The 27,642-nt window shown below is 37.0% G+C and overlaps 1 protein-coding gene across 40 annotated transcripts in view; it reads left to right on the top strand.

Moving 5' to 3' along the window:
* Gug (arginine-glutamic acid dipeptide repeats grunge) overlaps nt 1-24,624 on the top strand; it is a 143,079-nt gene extending 118,455 nt beyond the window's left edge. For 11 of the 40 annotated variants that reach the window (XR_012412744.1, XR_012412750.1, XR_012412747.1 and 8 more), the window contains 8 exons: nt 5,320-5,379; nt 5,806-5,892; nt 5,959-6,076; nt 6,944-7,049; nt 16,033-16,127; nt 16,181-16,233; nt 16,645-17,225; nt 24,113-24,624. Coding sequence is in view for 13 of the 40 variants with exons in the window: in XM_073984939.1 (XP_073841040.1) it covers nt 5,320-5,379; nt 5,806-5,892; nt 5,959-6,076; nt 6,944-7,049; nt 16,033-16,127; nt 16,181-16,233; nt 16,645-16,660 (535 nt within the window). In the remaining 27 variants the exon portion in view is untranslated. The remainder of the gene's footprint in view (nt 1-5,319; nt 5,380-5,805; nt 5,893-5,958; nt 6,077-6,943; nt 7,050-16,032; nt 16,128-16,180; nt 16,234-16,644; nt 17,226-24,112) is intronic. The other 29 variants (XM_073984953.1, XM_073984944.1, XM_073984943.1 and 26 more) reach the window with 22 other exon arrangements.
* Nucleotides 24,625-27,642: the final 3,018 nt, after the last annotated feature.

Below are 27,642 nucleotides of genomic sequence, written 5' to 3'. Positions count from 1 at the left end.
GTGTTTCTGTATTGGGAGCAGCATATCCCGGAATGCCTGCTCCGAATTCTATTGGTCCGAGCCGGAACGGAGGAAAACCCAGGACCAATATATCTGTGCTCAGTTTGTCACATCCACATCCAACCTTCGGTGAGATGCAATAGATGTCAGGAGTGGGTGCATCTAAGGGGTTGCTCTGGACTCGTCAACGTGGGGTACTACGACAGGGACTATGTTGCTGCATGCTGTGTGAACACAGTCCCCAGTGAGTCGTCGTCGGATTACGAGACTCCCTCGTCGTCTGATTACGAAACTCCCCCGCAGTCCCCTCGACAACAAGCGCACACGCAGCCTTTAACACCAGCCGTTGTTGTCCCAATCCCCGAAAATGCAGCCTTTTTGCAATTGAATTGCAATGGACTCCGAGGTAAGATCGAGGAGATAGTAGATTTTATGAATCGGAAGAACATCAAGGTCGTGGCGGTGCAGGAAACCAAGCTGAACAACAACCACAGCTTAGAGCATTGTGATGGTTACAATGTTCTGAGAAAAGATCGCACCAGAAGTGGAGGTGGGGGATTGGCTTTCCTATTGCACCAGTCTGTCCAATACAGACCTATCTCGCTTGAGCCTGTCTCTAATGAGACCCGTACATGGAATGGATGGGGTTACCAGTCAGGTGTGGAGCTGGCGAGATAGAGTTGCTGAATGTATACATCCCGCCGAGAAATAGCTGTATCCCTGATTATAGGCCTGACGTTAGCCCGCTCTTGCAAGGTCATAATCGTCTGGTCCTGGGGGATTTTAATGCGCATCATGAGATGTGGCATTCGGCCCTCGGAAACGACCAGAGAGGTACTGCGCTGGCTGAGCAGATTGATAGATCTACGTTTTGCACGGTCAATGAGGACGCCCCTACCAGAATTAGAGGAGAGTGTCACAGTTCGCCTGACATAACCATCGTGTCACCTGGTCTGACAAATTACGTTACCTGGCAACCCGTTATTTCCCTTGGATCAGACCATCTCCCCATAATTGTCTCCATTAGTAGACCACCCGACTTCATCACCTCTGAACGCCGCACGTTCGTCAATCATAAAAAAGCTGATTTCAGAGAGTTCACCAATCACCGCTTCAGAGAATTGCCCAATCCTTCTGATGTTCGGGTAGCGGAAAGGACCTTCCGTGACATTATCACTGCTGCAGCCGCTCGCCATATCCCTGCTGGTCGAATACCCGAAGTAAAGGACTCAACTAGAGACGGCCGTGCGATAGAACAGTGATTGTGGCGCTTGAATTATCAAAAGCCTTTGATACAGTCAGGCTTGAAACATTGGATAGTCAACTATATGTGTGGACGCCAGTCGTACGTGGAATTCAGGAATAAGATATCCAAACCCCATAGAGTGAAACATGGAGTTCCCCAAGGTGGGGTGATATCTCCGGAACTGTTTAACCTCTACCTCTCCTGTATTCCACCCCCTCCAGACGGCATTGAGATCGTGACGTATGCGGATGATTGCACAATCCTGGCGTCGGGTACCTATCCTGATGACATCTGTGAGAGACTGAACAACTATTTAACCGATCTTACCACCTTTTTCCATTCGAGGAATATGCAGATTTCCCCCACAAAATCTACAGCCACTTTGTTCACCACATGGACAGCGCAGTTTGGACGTGAGTTGAATGTCGTGGTCGACGGTAGCAGAATTCCGACCACAAACTGCCCTAAAATTTTAGAGGTCACATTCGACACTACATTCACGTCGTGCGCACACGCCACAGCTATCTGCGACAAGTTGAAAAGTAGGAACAAGGTCCTCAAGTCCCTGGCCGGAAGCACTTGGGGTGCAGATAAAGAAACCTTGTTGGCCACGTATAACGCGATAGGTCGGTCTGTGGTAAGCTATGCGGCTCCAGTCTGGTCCCCGGGATTGTGTGATTCGAACTGGAAAAAGATTCAAACTTGCCAGAATGCCGCCCTGAGAACAGCGACAGGGTGCCTCCTCAAATCTTCAGTGGACCATCTACATGAAGAGGCAAAAATTCTTCCTGTAAAGCAACACAATAAGATGCTTTCGTTGCAGTACCTGCTTGGATGTTATCGTGTGAGCCATCCCAATCACCATCTTGTGGGTAGGACCGGCCCATTCAGGGAGATCAGGAAGGATATTCATGCTCTAGAGGGAGAGGTCCCCTAGATCAACAAGCGTATCAAGCAGGTTTAAATAGTATTCACACGGATGCAGTTGCCAAGGCCTTAAGCAATTATAGTGTGAATAAGGTCCTCGAAATACATCCCTCATCTATCGCAGCTGAGGAGCGTCAGCTGCCACGACAAACCAGAGTAGTTTTGGCTCAACTACGCTCGGGATATTGCAGTCGCCTAAATTCTTATTGGGCGGAAATCGACCGCGCCGTGCAACACATCTGCCCAGTATGTGGCATGGGCCCGCACGACACAAAACACCTTGTCAAATGCCCAGCCATACCCACTCATCTAACCCCCGTGGATCTGTGGTTACATCCCATCGAAGGAGCCACTTTCCTGGTACTGGAGATAGACCCAGGGCCAGATTAAACAGAGGAACGAACATACAAACATAATAACAAACACTGTTACAACAACAACAATAATCGAAAATAATCCGTATTAAGAAAGATTTTAGGGTTTATGTTTTCGTTATCGACCTTGACCAATTAAAAAAAATAGCCATACGGACCACCCACAGTGGCCAATTTTCCGAATAACCTGGCAAAAACTCTAAGAATGGTATTTATGTCTGTTTGGGTCGCTGGACTCATTTTTCATATTCAGCCCTATAATGAATGTAAACTCCCCGTGAATTTTGTCTCTCTGCCGTTACAACTTATAGGAGAGAATGAGAAAACTCACGGGGAGTTGATATTTTTGATTGGGCTAATTTAATCCTCATTCTGGTCATTAAAGTGGTCTATTTGGTCCATTCTCCTATAAAATGGGATCGTATAAGATCAAAATATTCTACGAAATTGTCATAAAATTTTACTATAGGGGTCTTAATTTACTGCCATAATTGAATACGAAAAAAAAAATTATAATTTCGGGCAATATTTAATTAACTTACTTAGCTGGCCTATTACAGAACACTTGTTCCATAGACCGAACTAAGAAAAGATCTCCAATTCTCTCTGTTTAGTGCTTCGCTTCCTGTTGTATAGCAGATACAGCTCGTGGTTCTGTTACTTCTCTTACTGATCGTCCCATGATGTCTATATCATCAGCATAAGCAAGTAACATGTGGCTATTGGTGTAGATTGTGCCACTTCTTTTGACGTTTGCCTCTCGTATAACCTTTTCTAGCAGGATGTTGAAAAGATCACACGAAAGGCTGTCTCCTTGCCTGAAACCTCTTTTGGTACAAAACGCTTCGGAGAGATTCTTTCCTATTTTAACTGAAGATCTTGTGTCAGTTAGAGTCATTTTACAAAGCCGAATGAGCTTTGCGGGGATACCAAATTCAGACATGGCTTGGAATACCTTTGAACGTAGCGGGCTGTCGAAGGCTGTTTTATAATCGACAAAAAGGTGGTCTTCCCCAGGATTTGCCGCAGGGTAAATATCTGGTCAATTGGTATGGTCCAATTATTTCGTTGACCATAGGCTTTAGTCGTTCGCACAATATCCCTGACACTATCTTGTAGGCGATAGGGAGAACACTTATGCCCCTATAGTTGAAGCATAATGTCTTATCTCCTTTCTTATGGACGGGATACAGGATGCACAGGTTCCAATCGTCGGGTACGCGTTCTTCCTGCCAGATGGAGCTAACTAGCTGATGCATACACCTTATCAGCGTGTCGCATCCGGTTTTAAACAGCTCGGCTGGTAGGCCATCAGCTCCTGCTGCCTTATTATTCTTCAGCCGGTTTATTGCTGTCTTTACCTCATCTTGGCCGGGTGGTATACATTCAATACAATCCTCTTGGATTGGGATATGGGATATTTAATTAACACCAATTGTTAAAAAACGAACATTTCATTGGCAACACTGAAAATTTTAAACACAATTACAAAAAAAAAAATTAAAAACTGTTGCTAATTTTTGGATGTATTAATCGTTTTATAAACGACTAAAATTTGAGATTACGAAACATGGCGAATACATTTTCAAGAAGTGCCACTTTTTTTTTTTTTTTTTATTATTATTATTTATTCATTTCAAAGCCAAGCCAAATGGCCATATATGGCTAGTATACTACAATAAATACAATGTACATTTCTTAAATGCTAACAATAATTTAAAAAAAAATTAAAATTAAAATTAAAAATAAATTGATTTGAATGACATCTACTCTGGTTTTAAAATTTATAATTAGAAATATAATTTAATTAATTCATTTACAAAGATAATTTATGCAAAAAAATTCAGCTACTCTCAAATAGAATGAATGAAAAAAATATCAGTTCATAAGGATAACTTAATTTATGTTAACATCAAACGTTAATAAAATCAGAGATTGTGTTAAATGTTGTTGTGTTAAATTTAATGATTCATAAACAACATAAAAATATAATTTAAAATCAACATATAAATACAAAGTTGAAAATACATATTTCACAAAATTTGCCTGATGAAGTTTACTCAAGTGAGTTCAGGTGTCGGAGGAGATTTTTTCGATATGAGTATTGAGATGAATTAAAGATTCTTAAGCCAAGCGGGAGAGAGTTATAAACCCTAGTTACTCTTACATGGAATGAACGCTCCAAAATTGGAGATAACGTTGGAAAAATAAGTTGCGGATTTCGTATGTGCTTCGAAAACTTAAAAAAGTTTAACAAAAAAAGAGGACATTGCAATTTGTCTAATTTGTGTAAATTTATATATGCATTTTTTTTTTGATAAATTGGCCAATGTGGGTCCAAAAACAAAACAAAATTTGCACTGGAAAGTTGCAAGACATCTTTTGACACCGTCGAAGCTATTTATTTTTAAAATTAGGAATCTGTTCATTGTAAATTTAGTTAGATCCACCACTTCCGTTTTTCATATCGCCGGTAGGGACTAAATGTTAATATTACCGAATGAATTACAATCTTATAAAATTATAAACGATCAAATCATCAGATATTTTATTTTCTGATTTTGGCAAAAATGTATAATCTATGATTTTAGTTTCTGTTTATAATTTTTTAGAATAACTATTCTTGTTGTTGCTGTATCCCTAGTTCTTTTATACATGCAAACATAAAAGAGTTTTTCATTTTAGTTATCGTCAATTGAGTTCGAGTCAGAGTTCATAGAGTAAAAAAAAAATAAAATGTCTTAATAATTTGTTTTTTTTTAATAATTTCAGTCCTGTTGAACAGATGGTACCCTATCATCATCCAATGGGACCCATGTACAGTAGAGAAAGGTACATATATACGCACATATTCAATAACAATTATTTACTTAACAAATTGCATTGTCATTCATTAATTGTTTTTTGATACTTACTATTATTATTTTTTCGCTTTTTTCTCATTTGCTTTGGTTTTATGTGCCGCCTATTCATTAATTCATTCGTTTAATCATTTAATGGCCCGCCCTATGGGGCCAAGAAATGTTACAAAACAATAACATTACATTTCATATAACATTGGCCTTTAATACTCATTTTTTTCCTTTTTAGCTTTTTTAATTTTTTTGCTTATTTCTTTGCTTTTTGATTTTTTGCATGTTTGTTTTATATTACATTTTGCCATTTCATTATTTTAACGCTTCCATTTCGTGTAAAAATCGTCGTATAGAGTGTGTCCAAACAATTTTTTTTAAATCATATTGTTTTACTAATTTATAGAGAACTGGAAGAGCTTAAAAACGCACAAGCTGCTGCAGCTGCTGGCCAATCACGTTTAGATCCACATTGGATGGAATACTATAGACGGTATGTCTTTCGCTAAGCAATTTTATGTGTTTATGGTTTCTTATTTGTTTTTGTTTATCGTTACAGTGGCATACATCCCTCGCAGTTCCCCCTATATCCAAATCCTGCAGCTATATCACAAATGGAAAGAGAACGTTTGGGTATACCACCACATCATGTTGCGCTCGATCCCAGTGAACATATGGTAAGTACATTGGAACAAAGCAAGAAATGCATATATTACCAAATTTATTTATTGACATTCATTCATTTGTTTATTTTATTTTTTGTTATATAAGAAGAAGTCACAGTATTTTATTTTTGTTGTAAATATAATATTAAACAAAAACTTGCATATCAACAACAATCATTCAATCACTCAATCGTATTTGGAACTATAATAGTAAACGAATCAAATTTTGTGTTTTATTTTTATGCGAATTAACCAAAAAAAAAAAAAAAAAACTACCAAGAATCAAGTTTCGCGTCACTGTTTTACCGCCAGTTTGTTTTTTTGTTCTCTTAAAAATAAAATTAAAGCCAAAATTTTGGAATACATAAAACTAAAGTTTGTGTCATTTTACCTCTCATCCCTAACATAACATGCAAATTTTCATCATCTTAACAACAAATTGATTTTGGCGTTAAGTCAAAAAACAAAATTTCAATTAAGCCTAAATTATCACTTATGTACATCAATAACACCCAATAATATTTAACAGCAACATTTCCATTGTGTTTTTTAAATGTTTTTGGCAAAACAATTAACCAACAATAATGCACTTTGTTCGTTCAAGTTCTAACCTCCTCATCTAATGTTTCAAAACAACAGCTTTCTCCTAACCAATTAATAAATAAAAAAAAACATTGCAATAAATCTCCTTCTACCTCACCACAAAAAAACTGCCTACTTGAGCTGTTTGTTGTCATGTTCTCTTCTCACATGTAATGTAAGAAATTGAAATGATTTTCGAAACATTTGATTTTTTTTTTTTGTGAAACACTATGACACTAAAACTGGGAATTCGCCACGTACCCTCTCTTTTTTTGTTTTGAAATTATGAATTTTCAGATACGATTGACGAGAGAATATCATGCACATGCGCATTCTCATACTCATTTACATTTGCCTTTGCCCCCACAGCCGCAACCACCAGAGGCCGGATTTCAACTACCACGTGAGTTTGTGTAAAATTTTAAAGCAGTAACTATTTGAGAATATTAACAAATGCAAAGTTAATTAGTTTATTTAATTTGTTTTTTAAGTTATGATATTGTAATAACATATTGATATGGAAAATTTACAGTTAAGGTGGCTTAAATTACTCAAAACAAAAGTAAAAGCTGATCCTCAGTTGACATCACAGGATACAGGATCAATACAAGGCCCGATTTTTGATATGTTAAGGTCTATCAGAGACATTTTCTTTGAAAAGCTTTAATATGAATATGTTAAAGATATTTAACTATGAAATGACCAGTGTAAAAAAGTTCACCAGACACGTAAACAGAGATACTACCTTTCGATTAGGTTTAACAACGCACAGCCACCTAATAACCAGTGACGGTATCGCACGGAGACCTTTGGTCCATTGTGTTCACCCTTTATAGGTTTGAGGATGATAAAGATATTACTACATGGTTATTTTATTGGTTGTTGATATTGAGAGTAAAGATGAAGAAATATCCGTTCTATGGTTTAACTTGGAATAAGAAGAGAGTAAGAAAGTAAGAGAGTGGTTAGGTGTTTTTGCCAAGCTATGATAGGTTTTTGATAAATTTTGAGCAGTGTAATGGCATCTCTGTCTAATAACACTGTGCAACAAAATTCAATTTTTTTCAAAATGATGGGAAAAATCGAGTACATTATGAAAGTAGAGCTAAAAAAATGAGACACGTGTATCGGCGTTTTTAAAGTTTACGTCGGAAAGTAATCAAAATAGGCGGGGCAATTTCCGCCCATTTTTAATTTCTTCGAAATATTCGAATTAAGATATCTTGGAATCCTTGCATTTCAGGTATATAGTGTCTTTGGCAATTTTACTCAGGAGGGTATGGGGAATATTTTTGATAAAAATGTTAACCCTCATGCGGTTCATCAAAGGGGTCTTTTTTGTCCTTTTTTTGAAAATCTTTCAAAAACTCCTTAAAAATGTGATCGTATCAAATCCAAATATTCTACAAAATTGTTCGCCATAAAATTTTACTATAGGTCTCAGAATACACCAAATCTGTAACTCTTGTCTAATCGCCAGGAATCTCTAAAAATGAAAAACACGTTTTAGGGTTAAAGTCGGACTTCATCTGAGTTTATTCAAAATTGTCCCACAAAAAATAATTTTAGAGAGATGATGTCAGAGACAAAAATATTCTTCATCAATTTTCACTATGGGTCTCAAAAGAAATGAAATGTCTATTTACATTTTATAGCATGAAAATATCAGTAACAATTTTGCTGAAAAAACATGAAAATATTTCCCAATTTTTTTGATGAAAAATTTTTCCTTCTTTTTTCGAGTTGGTACATGGAAGTAATATGAAACTTGGTTATAGGTGAAAAGTGTCAAAGGATGAAAAATTCTACACAAAATTTCACTATGAGTTTTAAAATAAACCACATATCTATGTGTACTATTTCCTTAAAAAAATTTGATTACAAATTTATATATATTAGGATGAAATTATATGTTTTAATTTTGGACTGTTAATTTTACATAATTCCATACTGGATCAAAATCTAGCAAAATCGTTTACTTTTTGGGAATATTGTTAAAGAAAGAAATGTTCCAAAAGAAATTTCATTGTGAGTCTCTGAATAAAAGAAATCTGTAACCATAACGTATAACATTCTTAGCAGCCCTTGTTTTTGGTGTAGGGTTTAGGGCCGTATTTTACAATTTTTAACCAGATTGTCGTTTTGATTAAAAAATATAAATATCTTATTGATGGTTTTTCGTTATAAATTCATACAGAAGATGTTGTGTGTTCAATTTAAATAGCTTTAAAAATATTTGTAGTGAATATATATATTTGAAAAATATAGAAAACCAAGATCGGACCTGCCAAAATTGCGTATTTTTAATACATTTAACTTAAATTACGTATTTAGGATAAGCCATTGGTTGCTTATATTGTATGTGAAAATACATTAGACGTCTAAGGCTATGGTCCAGTGAAAATATAGGTGTCATATGGGCTCTCACATGTACAATTTGGTGTGGTCCAAAAAACTACAATGATGGGACTCACTCCTACTTTGGTGGCATTTACGTAATTAACTATAGCATGGTTTATTTTAAAACTCATAGTGAAATTTTGTGTAGAATTTTTCATCCTTTGACACTTTTCACCTATAACCAAGTTTCATATTACTTCCATGTACCAACTCGAAAAAAGAAGGAAAAATTTTTCATCAAAAAAATTGGGAAATATTTTCATGTTTTTTCAGCAAAATTGTTACTGATATTTTCATGCTATAAAATGTAAATAGACATTTCATTTCTTTGGAGACCCATAGTGAAATTTGATGAAGAATATTTTTGTCTCTGACATCATCTCTCTCTCTTGTGGGACAATTTTGAAAAAACTCAGATGAAGTCCGACTTTAACCCTAAAACGGGTTTTTCATTTTTAGAGATTCCTGGCGATTAGACAAGAGTTACAGATTTGGTGTATTCTGAGACCTATAGTACAATTTTATGGCGAACAATTTTGTAGAATATTTGGATTCGATACGACCACATTTTAAAGGAGTTTTTGAAAGATTTTCAAAAAAAGGACAAAAAAGACCCCTTTGATGAACCGCATGAGGGTTAAAATTTTTACCAAAAATATTCCCCATACCCTCCTCAGTAAAGTTGCCAAAGACACTATATACCTGAAATGCAAGGATTCCAAGATATCTTAATTCGAATATTTCGAAGAAATTAAAAATGGGCGGAAATTGCCCCGCCTATTTTGGTTACTTTCCGACGTAAACTTTATAAACGCCGATACACGTGTCTCATATTTTTAGCTCTACTTTCATAATCTACTCGATTTTCCTTGTCATTTTTTTTTGTTGTCGCACAGTGTAATAGGATGAGAGTGTCTATATTGTATCTACCCAGAAGTCGATGTCTTCTTGTATGCTATAAGGGACACTTACAAAGTAGATGCTCCACTGTTTCTTGCTCTTCTGCATCTCTACATTATCTTTAGTATTTAACGCCACTGTCATCCCATGTTGATATTAGAGACCTAACTCTACAATGACCCCGTAATAAGTTTCACCGTCTTCTTCATCTTCATCCCTAATTTAACGAGTGAGAGAAGATTCTAAATGGTCCTACGTTGGGAAATCACAGGCCAAATTGTTTTGGATACCCTACCTAACTAGCTCTGTTGGTTTTTATAGCCTCAGCCTTTAAGCTAGGGTATATACACTTTGATACGAAAAATGTCTGTCTGTCTGTTTGGCTTGTCGCACGAAAACTCTCGAACAGTTCAACCGATTCGGTCCAAAATTTGGCTTTCGTAATATTTTGTCCAAACTTAGTTTAAGTTCGAATATGGGACATATCGGTCCACTTCTTCTGGTACCTCCCCCACAAAAGTTCAAAATTTTTCTCTAAAAAGGAACTATAACTCTCGATGCGAGCAATCGATTTGGTCAAAACTTTGCACATCGTATTATTCCTTTCAGATATAGATCTGGTTCGAATATGAACTATATCTGTCCACACCTTCGGGTACCTCCCACACAAAATTCGGATAAAGTGAAGTTTAAGGGCTACTCTCGGATGGGTTTGCAATTTTTTTCAGTAAGTTTTCCTTGCGGCTCCTTTTATGCCGGTACAATTTTTTTCTTAAGGAAGTCCATACTTCCTGAGATATTGGCCTAAAAGCTCCAAGAAACCCTGACGGCACCAACCATAATGGCAAATCCGCAAGATAATCCTCGCAGGAAATTTCTGATTGGTGCAGGCTTTGCACATCGTATTATGTCATCCAGTCCAGTATGGGATTGAAATCTAGACTATATCGGTCCACTCCTTCGGGTACCTCCCACACAAAAATTGGGATAAAGTGAAGTTTAAGAGCTCATCACGGATCGTTTTGAAATTTTTTTCATTAATTTTTTTTTGTGGGTCGCTTTACGACGGTACAATTTTTTGCCGGAGTAAGTCAATAATTCCTGAGATATTGGCCAAAAAGCTCCAAGAAACCCTGACGGCACCAACCAAAATGACAAATCCGCAAGATAATCCTCACATGGAGTTTTTGATCATCCAGTCCAGTATGGGATTAAAATATAGACTATATCGGTCCACTCCTCACACATACAATTCGGATAAAGTGAAGTTTAGGAGCTCCTCTCGCATCGTTTTGACTCTTTTTCAGTAGATTGTTGGAGCGGCCTCATTTACAATGGTACATTTTGTTCCGGAGTAAGTCAATACTTCCTAAGATAATGGCCCAGAAGCTTTAAAACCCTGTCGGATATTGTGCAAGATAACTCTAAAACTTTTTCAAAAATTTATTTCAAACTTTTTTTAACATAATTTAATATTTTGAGTCCTTTATGGGGAAGTTTGGTTGCCAGAAATGTTTGGTATAAGCCCACGTTACGGTACCTACAGATTTTAAAGCAAACTCGTGATATAAAATCAATATATTTTATATACGGCATAATTATTGTGTTTGTTTTAGATTTGTTGTTTTTTTCTTGGTCAGTGGCTGAGGGTATTTCTCCGTCAGCACAGCTGACTGATACGTCCTTACTTGTTTGATATCAATAATCTCTGCTTGAAAGAAGCTGAAGCTATCATTAAGCTTATATGAACAATTGATTAATGAATTGTGGCAGTAGATACCAGATCCATCTTGGATCCGAATGTGTATATTGCCAGACCGTCCAAAAGAGAATTACCTTCAGGCCAAAAGTCACTGCTTAAAATAAAACTGAGGATCTTTAAGTCCATCACATATCTAATATATGGAATTCGACAAGTTCCTGACGCTCGAAGCCTAAAATCGATCCTCAAGACCTCAATCTGCTTTATTGAAGTAGCAGTTTGTATGTTTTTTGTATCGACAATACCACGACCCCTGTCGAAAGTAACCGAACGAAATAGAAAATTGTGTGCCGCATAGATTTTATTGGAATTAAAGACGTTCCAACATAATTAACTGGTGTTGCTGCAGCAGCTCAACATTCGTTACACAATGGACTGAAGTGTGAGACGTTGGCCGATAAAAGCTCGAGTCAGTCGGATCGCATAAACCATGGTTCATTCTGAAAAGAGATAAGATATATGGGAGAAACGATATAGGATGGAAAAGCAAGATGGAGATAGTAATGATCAGAAGAAGACAAGGAAGAATGGAGAAGAAATTAGTCGATAGGATGGAAAAGGAAGATGGAGATAGTAACGATCAGAAGAAGACAAGGAAGAATGGAGAAGAAATAAGTCGAACGATTAATAAGATCTAAAAGTTCCAACCCCATAGCCATTTAAGGCTTCTTGCAGTATTTTACCAGGACCACAATTTCTGTGGAAGGGAAGTAAGAAAACGATCCAATCTCTCAAAAAGTTCCAGACGACCTTCAGAGAATCTTTACAGTGCGGATTTGTATGATATTATCGCCGGACTCCTTTTGCATGTGTTATAGGTGTTCGACATAGCAACACCATATTTTTAGGTAATATGTATTAGATGCAATAACTCCCCAGGACCCTGCAAGGAATTTAAAAACATCAGTCACCAAATCGATCGAAGGCCACCCTTTACTTCATCAGTAGAGAAAAAGTGCCAGATCAAATAAACGTAATGGTCGATGAGTATACAATCTCGAACACTTCTTCTTTTCCTTGAGAAGCATTGGATCTCATTGTAGTAGAGGTTTCTGAAACACTGTCTCAAGATGGAAGTGCTCCCTCTCAGACACATGGAGCTTGTCGCAATTGTGGGAGAATTTGACATATCGTCGGTGTCCTGCTTAAGTGTTCCATATACCATCTGTCACCAAGGCCTTTCTTCCCCAAGAGGAATTTTCCGTGTCCCAGACTTTCACCTCCATTTTGTTGCACAGTGTTATCTAATCTAATCTAAAAAATGTGTTCAGCTAGGTGAAAGGTACCACCTACGGGGCTATATCAAAGAGTCAACCTATCTTTAAATTTTTTGGCGGAAAAGTTTTATAGCTGCAGGGAACTTCAAGAGTCAAATTGAGGGTAGTTTCATCAAAACAATGTAGACCCTCAAAAATGGACCCATGTTGACGAATTTTAGTGAATAAATTTCGTGACCACTGAAAATTCCCTAAAATCGGGAGGTACAGTTATATGGGGGATATACCAAAACATGGACTTATATTGACGATTATTTTTGAATAACAAAATTGTAGCTAAAATTCTCAAAATACCGATCATTACAGCTAGTTCGGTTAAAAATTGCAGCTAAAATTCTCAAAATACCGAAAATCGGGAGATACCGTTATATGGGGGCTATACCAAAACATTGACCTATGTTGACGATGTTTCGTTGGAGATGTTTCATGACCACTGAGAACCTCAAATGGCAAATTACAGCTAGTTCAGTTAAAAATTGTAGCTAAAATTCTCAAAATATCGAAAATCGGGAGATACGGTTATAAGAGGGCCATATCAAAACATGGACCTATGTTGACGATGTTTGGTGGAGATGTTTCATGACCACTGAGAACCTCAAATGTCAAATTGCAGATAGTTCGGTTAAAAATTGTGGCTAAAATTCTCAAAATACCGAAAATCGGGAGGTACCGTTTATGGGGACTATACCAAAACATGAACCTATGCCCATATCCTTTGGGATATAAGTTTGTTGATCACTAGGAACCCTAAGTGCCAAATTATAGCTAATTCGGTCTGCAAATGTGGCGAAGACCGTCAAAATACCTCAAATCCGGAGGTACCGTTATATGGGAGCTATACCAAAGAGTGGACCGATATAGTCCATCTTCGAACTTGACCTGCCTATGTAAAAAAGACCCTCGGGTGCAAAATTTCAGCACTCTATCTCAATTAGTGCGGACGCTAGAGTGATTATAACAGACGGACATGGCTAGATCGTCTTAGAATTTTATCCTGATCAAGAATATATATACTTTATATGGTCGCAAATGATTAGTTCGATGTGTTACAAACGGAATGACAAACTTAATATACCCTCCATACTATGGTGGAGGGTATAAAAAGAATATTACTCAAGGGAGTTGGTGTTTACAAGCTTTTGAATGCTGGTTTTGGCAGTCCGTCCCAGATATTGACCAGAGAGGCCCAGCGCAGATTCGAGTCTGTAAATCAAAGCAGATTAGAGTCTCTAAATCAAAGCACTTTTCAATGACATTAAGAATGACTCAGTGGCAGAAACATTGTTGACCACTCTAAAGCGAAAATGCCCAGGGTCGTGGAGTCTAAGTCGGTTTAGCTATGACCATATGACGTTATCTTGAGATATAGGGAATTGAATTGAGACATGGAGCTGAAATTTTAAACTATAAATAGGTTTTTTAGGTTCGATGTGGATCAAAGTTAAAAAATAAAAATTGTGGACATATGACCACGTTTTGTAGTAGCCTCCATCTAACGGTTCGACTAGATTTCATTTTCTTGTCGAATAAGATATAATTATGCATTTAGGGTTACTAATCGTCAAGTAGGGTTCTTAACCCAGATATGCCCAGCGTCCTATATATAGGACACACAAAATTCTTGCTAATTTGATATGTTATGTTTATCAAAGTACCGTTTATTTCTTGGGATATTATGTGATTCCATTATTTTGAGCTACTATTTTTGAGTTTTGAGGTCTAGTTCATCGAAGTTGCCACCTATCGCTTAGTTTTTACAATGATTTGCGTTATGACCGATTAATTATTGGATAGTTTTATAACGAAAACATACACGATGTGGAGCCTACTACGAAAAAACGTTAACTAGATGCCGAAAAGGTGTCTTTGGACTATATGTCAAATGTTTTGTGTCCCATAACTCCCAGTTATAAGATAAAACCCTGTGTCCAAAAGTGGCCTCAAAAACCACTTTTTTCAAAAAATTTTTAAAAAACATATAAACATACTGTTATTATTTCACATTTGCTTCTAAAATAATATAAAAATACTTTTAAAATGATCACGATCAAGCAATGGGCATATCTGGGTTAATGGTCCATCTAAAATTGTAGGCATTGGTACTTTCGGAACAGAAAAAAAGAACTAATATTTTCATATTAGCTCAGAATATTTCATGGTGGAGGGTATAAAAAGTTCCGCCCCGACGAACTTAACGCTTTTTTGTATGTTTTTCATTAGCTATGGAGTACCAGTTTTCTTAACGAACTAGAGTAATACGCAGGAGATTTTCAGCAGAATTGTCCTGCTTGAAAGCATTAACAGGGTGTCTCGTTGTCCTCTATAGTTCAACAGCACGAGGGGACGAATTATTTTAGTCTTGCGATGACAAAAATGTATATTGTTAAAGCAATATATACAAAACATTTCTTAAATCAGACATAGTCACGTTCTTTGGGGTCGAAATGAAAACTGCACAAAGGTTGAAGCAAGCGATTCGAACAAAGGTTGGAGAATATGACATAAGTCTTTAAAATGCAAAGGGTATCTACATAGATTCACCTTGATTATGAAATTTAAATTGAAGATTAATACAGTCGACAGACGACTCTATAACGAATAGCTATCTTTATAACGTTTTTAATTTTTAACATAGTAATTCTTTATCCTTACCAGCTACATTATAGAGAAGTTCGACTGTTGTTCCTAAATCTCAGGAAGAAATATCTGTATAAAAACCCTATGCTTTGTTTTTGTTAATATTCTCAGTAGTGTAATATTATGTAAATTGTTCATCAATTGTAATAAAAACGTATTTTTCTTTTATCTTCTTTTACATTCATTGTGAATTGTCCTGTCTCTTAATTGTGCTGTGAACGAAACATTTATCATCATCCTGCATCATCTTTGAATCAATCGAAAAAACCCCTCATACATTGTGTAAATTTGTCTATGTAAAAATGTGTGTGTCTCTGTGTTCGTGCCGGTTCATGGCGGCTGAAAATGGCGATGGCAACAACAATAAAAACTTCCTGCTCTCTAAAAACCACAAACTACAACAACAACAGCGAATGTTGGTCAATTTCCACGTCCAAATATGCTTATGCCTAGGGAGCCCCACTCAGATGTCTTGCTGCGAATGTCTTATGCTGATCAACTTCAGGTTTTCCATTACCCTCGATAAAACTTTTTTACTCATTAATTACATATATACAGTATTTACAGGCCGCTGAATTCCAGCGTCAGTCGTTACATGATCAATATTTCCGGTAAGTAAAGCAAAGCAATATGGAGCAATTGGAAAGAAATGAATATGAAGAAGAAACAAACGAAAAGAAAACGACGACAAGAGTTGGCCAAAAGTTAAAAAGGACAACCGTTTTTTTTTTAATTTGAAAAAGTTTTATTTATTTGAAACACACAATCATCATCTAATTTCGTTATTGTGGGATTTTCATTCAAAGTATTTTCGTTTTAAAAATGTTTTGAATGTGAAATTACTTGGATTTTAGCATAAAAATGAAATAAAAAAAATTGGATGTGGTTGTGTGTATGATGAGCTTTGTCGTTGAAATGTTTATAATATTTTCTTTTGTTTTTTTAGTTATTATAAAATTTCCAAATTTTCATTAAAAAAAAGAAGAAAATCAAATTCAATTAATTTCTTTTCGTTTCAACAGACAAAGGCCCCGGTAAATGGACTAAAGCAACTTTATTGCTCCCACAAAGTAAACACAAAGTCGTCGTTCGTTCGTTTCTCAGCAATCAACAAGTCGATCAAATCAATCAAACAGCCAATGCCATGCATCATCCCCCCGCCATTGATCCATCAGCCATCCAACCCATCAATCATTGCTTTCGTTTGTTTGTTACACTGTATGTTTTCTATTTAATATCCTCTCTTCACCATATAACATTTTTATGTGAACCGAAACGAATATAATCATTAATTACTTTTTAAAATTATAAAAAAGAAGAGAACAATAATTAGAGAAAAAAGATACACATTGTAAAATCACTGTAGCCACCTGTATAAAGTTATAACAACTGCATCTGCATTTGATCGGCAATCATCATCATCCAAACATTCTTTCATCACAAATGCAATTAATTTGTTTTGAATCGTTCATAAATGCACCATACATTGTAATCGATTGTCGTACATGCCATTTATCGTGATAGTGATCATCAGAAACAAAAGAGTATCAATTTATTATCATTCAATACATCATCAACATTATAATAAATTTTATATAGAAATGTTAGTATATTTGAAAAAATTATGGATTTAAAAATGGTTTTGTGAATGTTTAGTAAAAATATTTAAAAGAAACCCCATACACAATTAATTTAATTTAGCTTCAAATGTTTGTGAAACATTGTTTTATAAATCTTTGCACTGAACATCAAGAACTGACTGAATCATGTATGAATCTAAACCTTTGTGATTATCCTGAGATAACGGTTGGACCAAAGAAGAGTGCAGAGCACAGGATATGTTTGAAAATGAAAAACGGAGATTCGGATGTTCTATGGAAAAGAGTTTTTGAGTGATGAGATCCTGCAGAGTCTACTGGAGAACGAGGTTAAAGATGAATAATCACAAAGCCTTTAAAAGTCAAAATTGGTTTCATCACTTGCAAGCGCTGAGAAAAAAAAAAAACAACGACGCAGCCTGTGACTGCGGTCTGTAACTTGCAAATTTTGCAAAATTGCAAAAAAAAAGATTGTGCTCAAGTGAGAGACCTAAAAAATTTTTTTGATCGATTTATGGCGAAAAACTCTAAATTTTTTTTATTTAAAATCGAAATTTTGACTTTGACAGCTGACCATTTTTTTAAATTGAAATTTTTTAATTTCATTTCGCTTAAGGACAAGATTTTTAGGTTCTTAATGATCCCGCAAAAACATATGCTGATCGGTTTATTCGTGGTCGAGCTACAGTGGGCACCGATAACTGCTTCAGTAAAAACAGTATTTCGTAGACGGTCACTTGCCAAAACAATGCGCAATATTTTTCTCAAAAAAAAAAAAAAAAAATAATCTAAAAGTTGCTCAAGCTGTAGCCTTTCAGATGAAAACAAAATCTTATAAAAATGTTTGGTAGATTACTTGTAAAAAATGAATGAAAAATGTTTTTTTTTTCGTGCTCAATAAGTTGGTTCAGTAACGGCAATTCTTATTAGGCAAGGATGGACACTGGTGTGCAAAACATTTGTCCACATGGTACAATCCGCACAACACACTGGACCTTTTCAACTGTACAGCTAAAGCGAATCAACTAATCTGTGACGCTATTTAACCGACTTGATCAGTTTTTTTTTCAATTCTTCAAGCAAGAGTAATACCTTTCTGAAATTCCACTCCCTCCCACTGTCTTTCAGAAAATTTCGTAAGTGGACGATTTTCGTTCATAGCTTCAGGAACAACACAATGGAAAAATATTCAAACCTCAAGGTCAGCAAAAAAATGTTTCTCACGACTTTTCTTGTAGTCGACTTAGATGAGAAGGCAAAGACTATCTGTGAACCGAGACAAAAATGCTGACGATTGTGTGTTTGCCACCATCTTATGGATGCCACTCCCTGGTAGGGAGAGAAAGGCAAATGTAGTGAGAGAGAGAACCTCTAGATCAACAGTCATCTCTAGCATGGAGTTGGCGTATTTGTTATAGTGATAAGCACTCGGGTGCAATATGTTGTGTCATTCCGTCCTAGGTAATGACTAAAGGGGTATAAACCTCTAGTCCAGACCATCTCCTGAATGCATCGCCTCTGACCGCCTCAATTTTATCAACAATCTCATGGCAGCGGATTCATTGTCAAATGCGTATCGGCCAGCAGCTACCAACCCAGCATCAAAGCTATGCTGCTACAACAACAATTTTATCAACCATGTGAAACGCCAAGTATCGGTCCACACTAGAGTAATTTCACTGAAATTTTGACATGAAATTCAAAAAAAAAAAAAAAAAATGTAATAAAAATGGTCTGTCTGCTTCATACGAATATTGCACCAAAGCAAAGATGACGAAAAATTAAACCGTGCACACTATTTTCTAGAAATTATGCGTTTTTCCAAAAAAAAAAAAAAAAGAACAAGTAAAAAAAGTATCAGTCGGCTTGGCCGACAGAGATATACCCTCAGCCTCTGTATATTGAAAAAAATTTTGAACGTACGAACCGACAAAAATGTTGATTAGATTAAAGAGCAGAAGTTTTACGGGGAATTACTTAAAGGAATGGATCAACATTGAACATTATGGAAGTCGATCTCCAGCCACTACATATGGTGCCATAGGGGGGTTTTACTCCCTTCGGGCTGTCTGCTTAAGAAGTGTGGTTTTGCCCCTGAAAAAACTTTTACCATCATAATTGAGGCAGCGAATGCAAGTGGCTTCAACAAAAATAAAAGTGATTCGATAGCAGGTCTTAAAGTGAACTTATCCGAAATTTTGTTTGGGAGGTACTGGATGAAGTGGACAAATATAGTCCATATTTGAACCTGATCTATATCCGGTAGATATATTAAGATGTGTAAGGTATGGACTAATTCGGCCACTCCCTTCAAGAGTTACCGTACGAAAAATTTTTCCAAACATTTTTGAACTTTTGTGGGGGAGGTTCTTGAATGAGTGGACCGATATGGCTTATCTTCGAACTTAAACTATGTTTGGACGATATATTACGAAGGCCAAATTTTGGACCCAATCAGCAGATCCGTTGGAGAGTTATCTTGCGCTCCAACCACATCACACGGTGTCATAGGGGTTTTGTGAAACTTTCAGGCTATTTTCTCAGGAAGTTTGGACTTGCCCCTGATGAAACTTGTACCGTCGTATGGGGGACAGTGAATACAAGTTGCTAAAAGCGATTCGAGAGCAGGTCCTAAACTGAACTTATCCGAAATTTTGTGTGGGAGGTACCCGAAGGAGTAGACCTATTGAGTCCATATTGGAACCTCATCTAAGTCTGGTACATATTTCACGATGGGCAAAGTATGAACCAAATCGGTTACTCATTTCAATAGTTATCGGGCGCACAAATTTTCCGAACATTTTCGAACTTTTGTGGAGGAGGTACCGGAAGGAGTGGACCGATATAGCCCATCTTCGAACTTAAACTAAGTTTGGGCAAAATATTACGAAAGCCAAAATTTGAACCGAATCGGTTCATCCGTTCGAGAGTTATCGTGCGCTCCAGCCAGCAGGACAGACAGACAGACAGACGGACGGACATGGCTAGATCGACTCCAAATTGTCTGAAACACATTTCGTCCAAACATACTTGGGGTCTAAAACCATTATTTCGATGAGGCACATTTTCATCGTATCAAAGTTTATATACCCTCCTTAGCCTAAAGGCTGAGGGTATAAAAACTCAGAATTTCGTGTCCCGGGACTAATTGGTCTAGTTTCAGAAAATTCACCACTTCAGAAAATTGTCAAAACTTATGATGTTCGGCATCGAGATCGTAACGTATGCGGGTGATTGCAGAATTCCGACCACAAACTGCCCCAAAATTTTAGGGGTCACATTCGACACTACTTTCACATCGTGCGCGCACGCCACAGCAAATTGAAAAGTAGGAACAAGGTCCTCAAGTCCCTAGCCGGTAGCACTTGGGGTGCAGATAAAGAAACCTTGTTGACCACATATAACGCGATACGTCGTTCTGTGGTAAGCTATGCGGCGCCAGTCTGGTCCCCGAGATTAAGTGATACGAATTGGAAAAAGATTCAAACTTGTCAGAATGCCGCCCTGAGAACAGCAACAGGGTGCCTCCTCAAATCTTCAGTGGACCATCTACATGAGAAGGCAAAGAATCTTTCAGTAAAGCAACACAATGAGATGCTATCATTGCAGTACCTGCTTGGATGTTACCAAGTGAGCCATCCCAATTACCATCTTGTGGGTAGGCCCGACACATTCAGGCAGATCAGGAAGGATATCCATGCTCTAGAGGGAGAGGTCCAACGATACAGGAGAGAAGCCCTAGATCAACAAGCATATCAAGCAGGTTTAAATAGTATTTACACGGATGCAGTTGCCAAGGCTTAAGCAATTATAGTGTGAATAAAGTCCTCGAAATACATCCCCCATCTATAGCAGCTAAGGAGCGTCAGCTGCCACGACAAACTAGAGTAGTTTTGTATCAACTACGCTCGGGATTATTATTGGGCGGAAATCCACCGCGCCGTGCAAGACATCTGCCCAGTATGTGGCATGGGCCCGCACGACACAAAACACCTTTTCAACTGCCCAGCCAAACCTACTCATCTAACTCCAGTGGATCTGTGGTTACATCCCATCGAAGCAGCCACTTTCCTGGAACTGGAGATAGACCCAGAGCCAGATTGAACAGAAGAACGAACATACAAACATAATAACAAACACTGTTCCAACAACAACAACAACCCCAGAGTCAGGGAGCTGACACTGCAAGTTGACAGGTTGATTGGTGAGTGTAAGCGTAAGCGAAAGCGTGGCTAGAAAATTGGAGCCTGAATAATAAAATTATGGACAACGGTTAAGTCACTCTCGAACCCGGGAAGTTGAAAGATAGAACGTCAAGTTATTTTAATCGAAAATTTGTCGAGCAACGAGGGAGTGACAGTGCGAAGATAAGAGTACTATGTCGCATGGGATCTCTTCATACCGCGGAAGAATCACAAATTACAATGGATAATGTTGCAAATGCCGTTAGGAAGGCTAAATCATCGAAAGCGTTGGTTCCTGACAGAATATCCGTGGTAATGAAGGGAGTTGAGTATCACTCCAAAGCTTTCAACCTGTCGTTAGTCCTCCAAATCGTACTGATCCATTCGTACTGCTGCTGAAGCCAGGCAAGTAAACCAGCAATGGCGAATCGTACAACAGTCCAATTTCGTTTTTGTCGTCAGTAGTAAAGACTCTTAAGGCTTTACTCCTTCCTAGCATCAGAAACACCTATCCAAATGTCGTTCATCAGCATGGGTTTCGTAAACAGAATAGCACTACAACAGCGGCGCACGTCATCTTCACACATATCAGTCGAGAACCCAAGAAAATAAGCCGTGCGATTAGACAGTGTTGGTGCCACTTCAGTACTGTCAAATGCTCTACACTTTTTGAGGACATCGAGCAGACTACCCTCTGGTAAAGTTTTAAACGTTGTACGTACTTGGAAATCAGAAACAGAATAATCAATTATATGTATGAACTCCAGTTGTGATTGAAATTTTGGAACAAGAAGTCCAACCACCGTAGATTAAAACAGGGAGTTACACAATCTGGGGTGATATTTCCCGAACAGTTTTACCTCCTGTATGCGGGTGATTTTACGATTTGGCGTCGGGTACCCTCCCTAATGTCATTTATAAAAGTTTGGTGGCGATTATTCAAATATCCGCTACGCTATACGCCACTCTGATCACCTCATGTACTGCGTTTATGAGCACTGAGATGAATGTCCATGTCGATGGTAACAGAATTCCGACCACTAATTACTCCAAGATTCAGTATGATGACGTCGTTCGCGTAAGCCACATCTACGCCAAGGTGAGATGTAAGAACACGGTCCTCAAGTACCTAGTAGTTGTGCCAGTGTGGTCAACGAATATAAGTGCAACCCCATGGAAAAATATTCAAACCTGCCAGGACGCTGTCCTGAGAACTGCAATTACATGAGGAGGCAAAGATTCTTCCAGTAAAGCAATACAATGGCATGCTTTCGTTGCAGTACTTACTCGGGTGTTATCGTGAGAGCCATCCTAATCACCACATGATGGATAGGATTCCCTCACCAAGACAAGTAAGGGATCTTCATGATCTAGAAAGTGGGGCCAAACGTTACAAGAGAGAACCCTCTAGATCAACAAGCCTATCAAGCAGGTTTTTGTTTTAGGTTTGATGAGGCAAATATTCTTCCAGTACAGCAACACAATGAGACGCTTTCGTTACAGTACTTGCTTGGGTGTTACCGTGAGAGCCATCCCAATCACCATCTGGTAGGAAGACCCGACACATCAGGAAGGATATCCACGCTCTAGAGGGAGAGGTCCAACGATACAGGAGAGAATCCGTAGATCAACAGGCAAATCAAGTCTTCTATCGCAGCTGAGGAGCGTCAGCTGCCACGACAAACCAGATACGTTTTGGCCTCACTACGCTCGGGATATTGCAGTCTTATTGGGCGGAAATCGATCGCGCCGTGCAAGACATCTGCCTAGTATGCGGCATGGGCCCGCACGAAACAAAACACCTTTTCAACTGCCCCACCAAACCTGCTCATCTAACTCCAGTGGATCTGTAGCTACATCCCATCGAAGCAGCCACTTTACTGGAACGGGAGATGGACCCAGAACCAGATTGAACAGAAGAACGAACATAGAAACATAGTAATAAACACTGTTACAACAACAATAAAGCAGGTTTTAAGATTAATCACACAGATGTAGTCGCAGATTCCATAAACAACTATTGTGTGATTGCTGTCCTCGGAGAACATCGACCCCATCAATCGTAGCTGAAGAACGTCAGCTGCCACGACAAACCAGAGTAGTTTGGCTTAACTAAATTCGAAAATGGTGCAGAGGTCCCATCAAAACATAGTGTTTATAGATAAGTTGTTCTAAGCTGAAATACTTAGTAAATGTAGACCAACATCCCGCTAACGGTTTGTTTTAACCACCATTGAAAATGTTTAATTGTCACGCCTAGAAACACTGAACACCGGTACTCAGTGCGTAATGAAGAGACGGAAATGTTAATCATCATTGCACCCTGGTAGCACCCATGTACTTCAAATCCACGGATAACATATTCCGAACTCCATGAGTAAATGGTCTCTTATGGTCTGTTTCTCTAAGACTTCTGCTTTTTGACAAATATTGGATTTATATTTGTTTTCATTCAAATATTTTCTACAACAACAGGAGTTTGGCAGTAATTTGAACGAATTTAAATTCGAATCGTCTTAGAGAAACAGGCCATTAGAATTTCAAGCACAGACAAGTATTGTAATATGTATAACTTTCACCCCGTGAAGTGAAGGTTTTACAAATAGATTTCATTAAAAAAAAAACTAATTGCAAAACCATTTTTAAATGCAAAATTACAAATCAATTCAAATTGTTTGAACTAAATTTTCATACAATTTCTTTTACAGAAATCAATTGCGTTGAACCATTATCTGCTAAGCAATATGATGTATTATGGTGGTTACATACCCTATGGAGGATATCATCACCATTAGCTTCATCATCAACATCATCAGGTGCAGCAGGATTTTCAAGTTGGCGTTGGTGATGAAATCGAACGAATCGAATCGAACAACCCAAACCCCAAAACCCCCAATAATGTTCATTATTTTTATTTATGTTTATGCTAGAGTATTTTTTTGTTTATAGATTTGTTTTGTTTTATTTGATTTGTTTCGCCACCTATTTAAGAAAACAAAATGAAAGAAAATGAGAGAAAATGTAAAATATTTTTGATAGACAATGCTCGGATTTACCGAGTGCCCTAAAAATTGAAAAAAAAAAAAAAAATAATTGAAAGAAAAAAAGATATATAGAAAAACAGAACAATTAATATTAATATTAAACAAGAAAAACTTTATATTATCAATAAGATACTATTACTTGGCTGGCACTTGTCTTTATTATTTTTTTACAAAAATGAAAAGGAAAACACACACACACAACACAAATAAACATAAACCTAAGTAATATAAATACCATGACTCATACAAAATACACTTAATATTATCTATAGGAATTCTCTATCTCTCTCTCAAAAAGAGCTAATGTATTAAAGGACATCATATGTATTAACTATTAACAACAAAACCACAACAGCAACAAAAAGGTAACCATAATAATTATAAGCTTAAATACTTAATTGAATACAATCTAGGATAATAACAATAATAATCTTAGCTATACAATAAAAACAAAAGAAAGAAAAACAACAAAAACAAAATGCTAATAAACACACACAATAGCATAAGTAAATAAATGTTCATTTTAATATTTAAGAAATAAATTTAAATTGAAAATAGAATTTGTGTTAAGTTTTTAGTTTAAGTAAATTGTGAGACATAGGCATTTGTCGTCATAAACAACAAACAAACTAATCATAAAAAATAGTATACACGTTTTCTTTTCAAAACATATAAGGCGCTTCACACACACACATACACCCAATTTTTATTAATCTCCCGTTGTATAAAATTAAAAGAAAAAGAAAAAACTGAAAAACAATTATAATCACTACATTATACAAACATATTTAGTCATACCAATGTAATTATAACAAAACACACAATTATTTAGATGTATTATTATTTCCCTTCTCCTTACCCATCCCACATAGTTTATTTGTAATTTACTTTTACTTATCCCTTTCCCACTCAATTTAAATTTCTTCAACTATATGTATACACATAACAAACAAACAAAATAAATAAATAAAACTTAAAAACAAAGTAGTTTATATAACAACAAATACGCCAATATTTTTTTATTTGATATTGAACTATGAATTGGTAACAATAATTATCACAGTGTTGCTTGGGAATTTAACATATTTAAGGTTTTTCAAACGATGAAATCTGTAATTCGGATATTGCTTTGTGTGATTTATCCTTACATACCTACAGGGGCTCAAGATGGAACATTTGTTTCTTAGGCCGTTTTGAGAATGTGTTGCCAACCGTTACCATATATTTCTTCTCAATTTTGACTACCTGTTAGTGTTGTAACAGCGTCTAATATATTTGTGTGTTCCTTTTTTTCTTAATATGGACCTTTCACCAGGTCTAGTAATGTGGTGGCATTAAAAGGTTGTAGCCACAAAACTATTGAAGTTAGCTGAATAGCTTTGCAGGGTATTTTAATATATGTACACAGTGTGTCGTTTTACACAGTGTCACCAATCTTTGCCCCTATAGGAATTTAAACCGCTACGCCCAATACGGAACGTAGTACAATGGTTCAGAACTAGATTTTTTCTGGCCAAACCCCATTTTTTGTCGTAACCGATTGTTAATAGGTTTGTCCTCGTACTTACTAAATGTTGCTGAAACACATTTTTCAGCAACTTTTTCTTTATACAACTGTCAGTTTTAGAAACATTAGTAATAATTATTACAAATTATCGAGTACGCAGACAGGCATAATGTTTAAATTTAATTTGATAGTAATCATAGTCCATATTTACGTTAGGCAATTTTCCTTGCGGCAATTGTCAGCTTGTAGGTGTGAGATGGTGTTGAGAGGCAAAGGGTTACCATTTGCCTCATCTCTATCCATCAAACTGACTATTGCCCCAAGGAAAATTGCCTAATGTAAATATGGACATATTGAAACTAAGGAAATCACAAAAGTAGGTCAAAATATTGGAAGTTGTGGGCGTGGTGTGATCCTAAAGAGCACAATTTTTCCCCATTTTGGAAAACACGTAAACACGTACAATTGACATTTCTTTAGTACTGTTATGCCAACTGACATTTGCGAAGAAAACAAGAAAAATACATTATAAAACAATTAGAAACAGTAAAAAAGTGTCAGTCGGCTTTGCCGACAGATATATACCCTCAGCCAATGTGAAGTGAAACTTTCACCTACGAACAGATCGAAAGTATTTAAGGTCTTTTCAGAATTTTGTGGCCCTTTTTGGACATTTGAACTTGCCGACAAAACTGTGGATTAGGAATTAACTGCACTAAGACACAAATGTTGAACCTTTGTGGGGGAGGTACCCTTAGGGAGGACCGATATGGGCCATTTTAGAAGTTAAACTAAATTTTGACAAAATATTTGGACCAAATTGGTTGCCCCATTCAAGTGATATCGTCCTAGCATTTTAGTGAAATTTTTTAAATATTGGGGAGAAGTACCGGAAGTTGTGGACCGGTATTGCCCCATGAAACTAAATTTGGATATAATATGACGAAGACCAACTGTTGGACCAAATCGGTTGAACAGTTCGAGAGTTATCGTGGCATAGAATTTTTTTACAACTTTTCGGGCTGTTTTCCCAAGAAATATGGACTTGCCCCTGAAATAACTTTTACCGTCGTAATGGAGGTAGCGAATGCAAATCGCTTCAACAAAAATCAAAGTGATTCGAGAGCAGGTCTTAAAGTGAACTTATCCGAAATTTTGTGTGGGAGTAGACAAATATAGTCCATATTTGAACCTGATCTATGTCTGGTAGATATAGGATGTGCAGAGTATGGATTACATCGGTCACTCCCTTTAAGAGTTATCGTGCGCACAATTTTTCCGAACATTTTTGAACTTTTGTAAGGGAGGTGCCTGAAGGAGTGGACCGATATGGTTTATCTTCGAACTTAAACAATGTTTGGACAAAATATTACGAAGGCCAAATTTTGGACCGAATTGGCAGATCCGTTCGAAATTTATCTTGCGCTCCAACCACTACACACGGTGTCATAGGGGTTGTTCTGCCCCTTTCAGGCTATTTGCTCAGGAAGTATGGACTTGCCCTTGATGAAACTTGCACCGTCGTATGGCGGACAGTGAATACAAGTTGTTACAACAAAAATCAAAGCGAGTCGAGAGCAGGTCCTAAACTGAACTTTTCCGAAATTTTGTGTGGGAGGTACCCGAAGGAGTGGACCGATTGAGTCCATATTGGTCTGTTAGAAATTTCACGATGTACAAAGTATGG

The sequence above is a fragment of the Musca autumnalis genome, unplaced genomic scaffold (genome assembly GCF_047663935.1).
Source record: "Musca autumnalis isolate F117 unplaced genomic scaffold, ASM4766393v1 scaffold_4, whole genome shotgun sequence".
NCBI lineage: Eukaryota > Metazoa > Arthropoda > Insecta > Diptera > Muscidae > Musca > Musca autumnalis.
The sequence above is the reverse complement of the archived record's forward strand: the minus strand, read 5'-3'. Positions and strand labels throughout refer to the sequence as shown.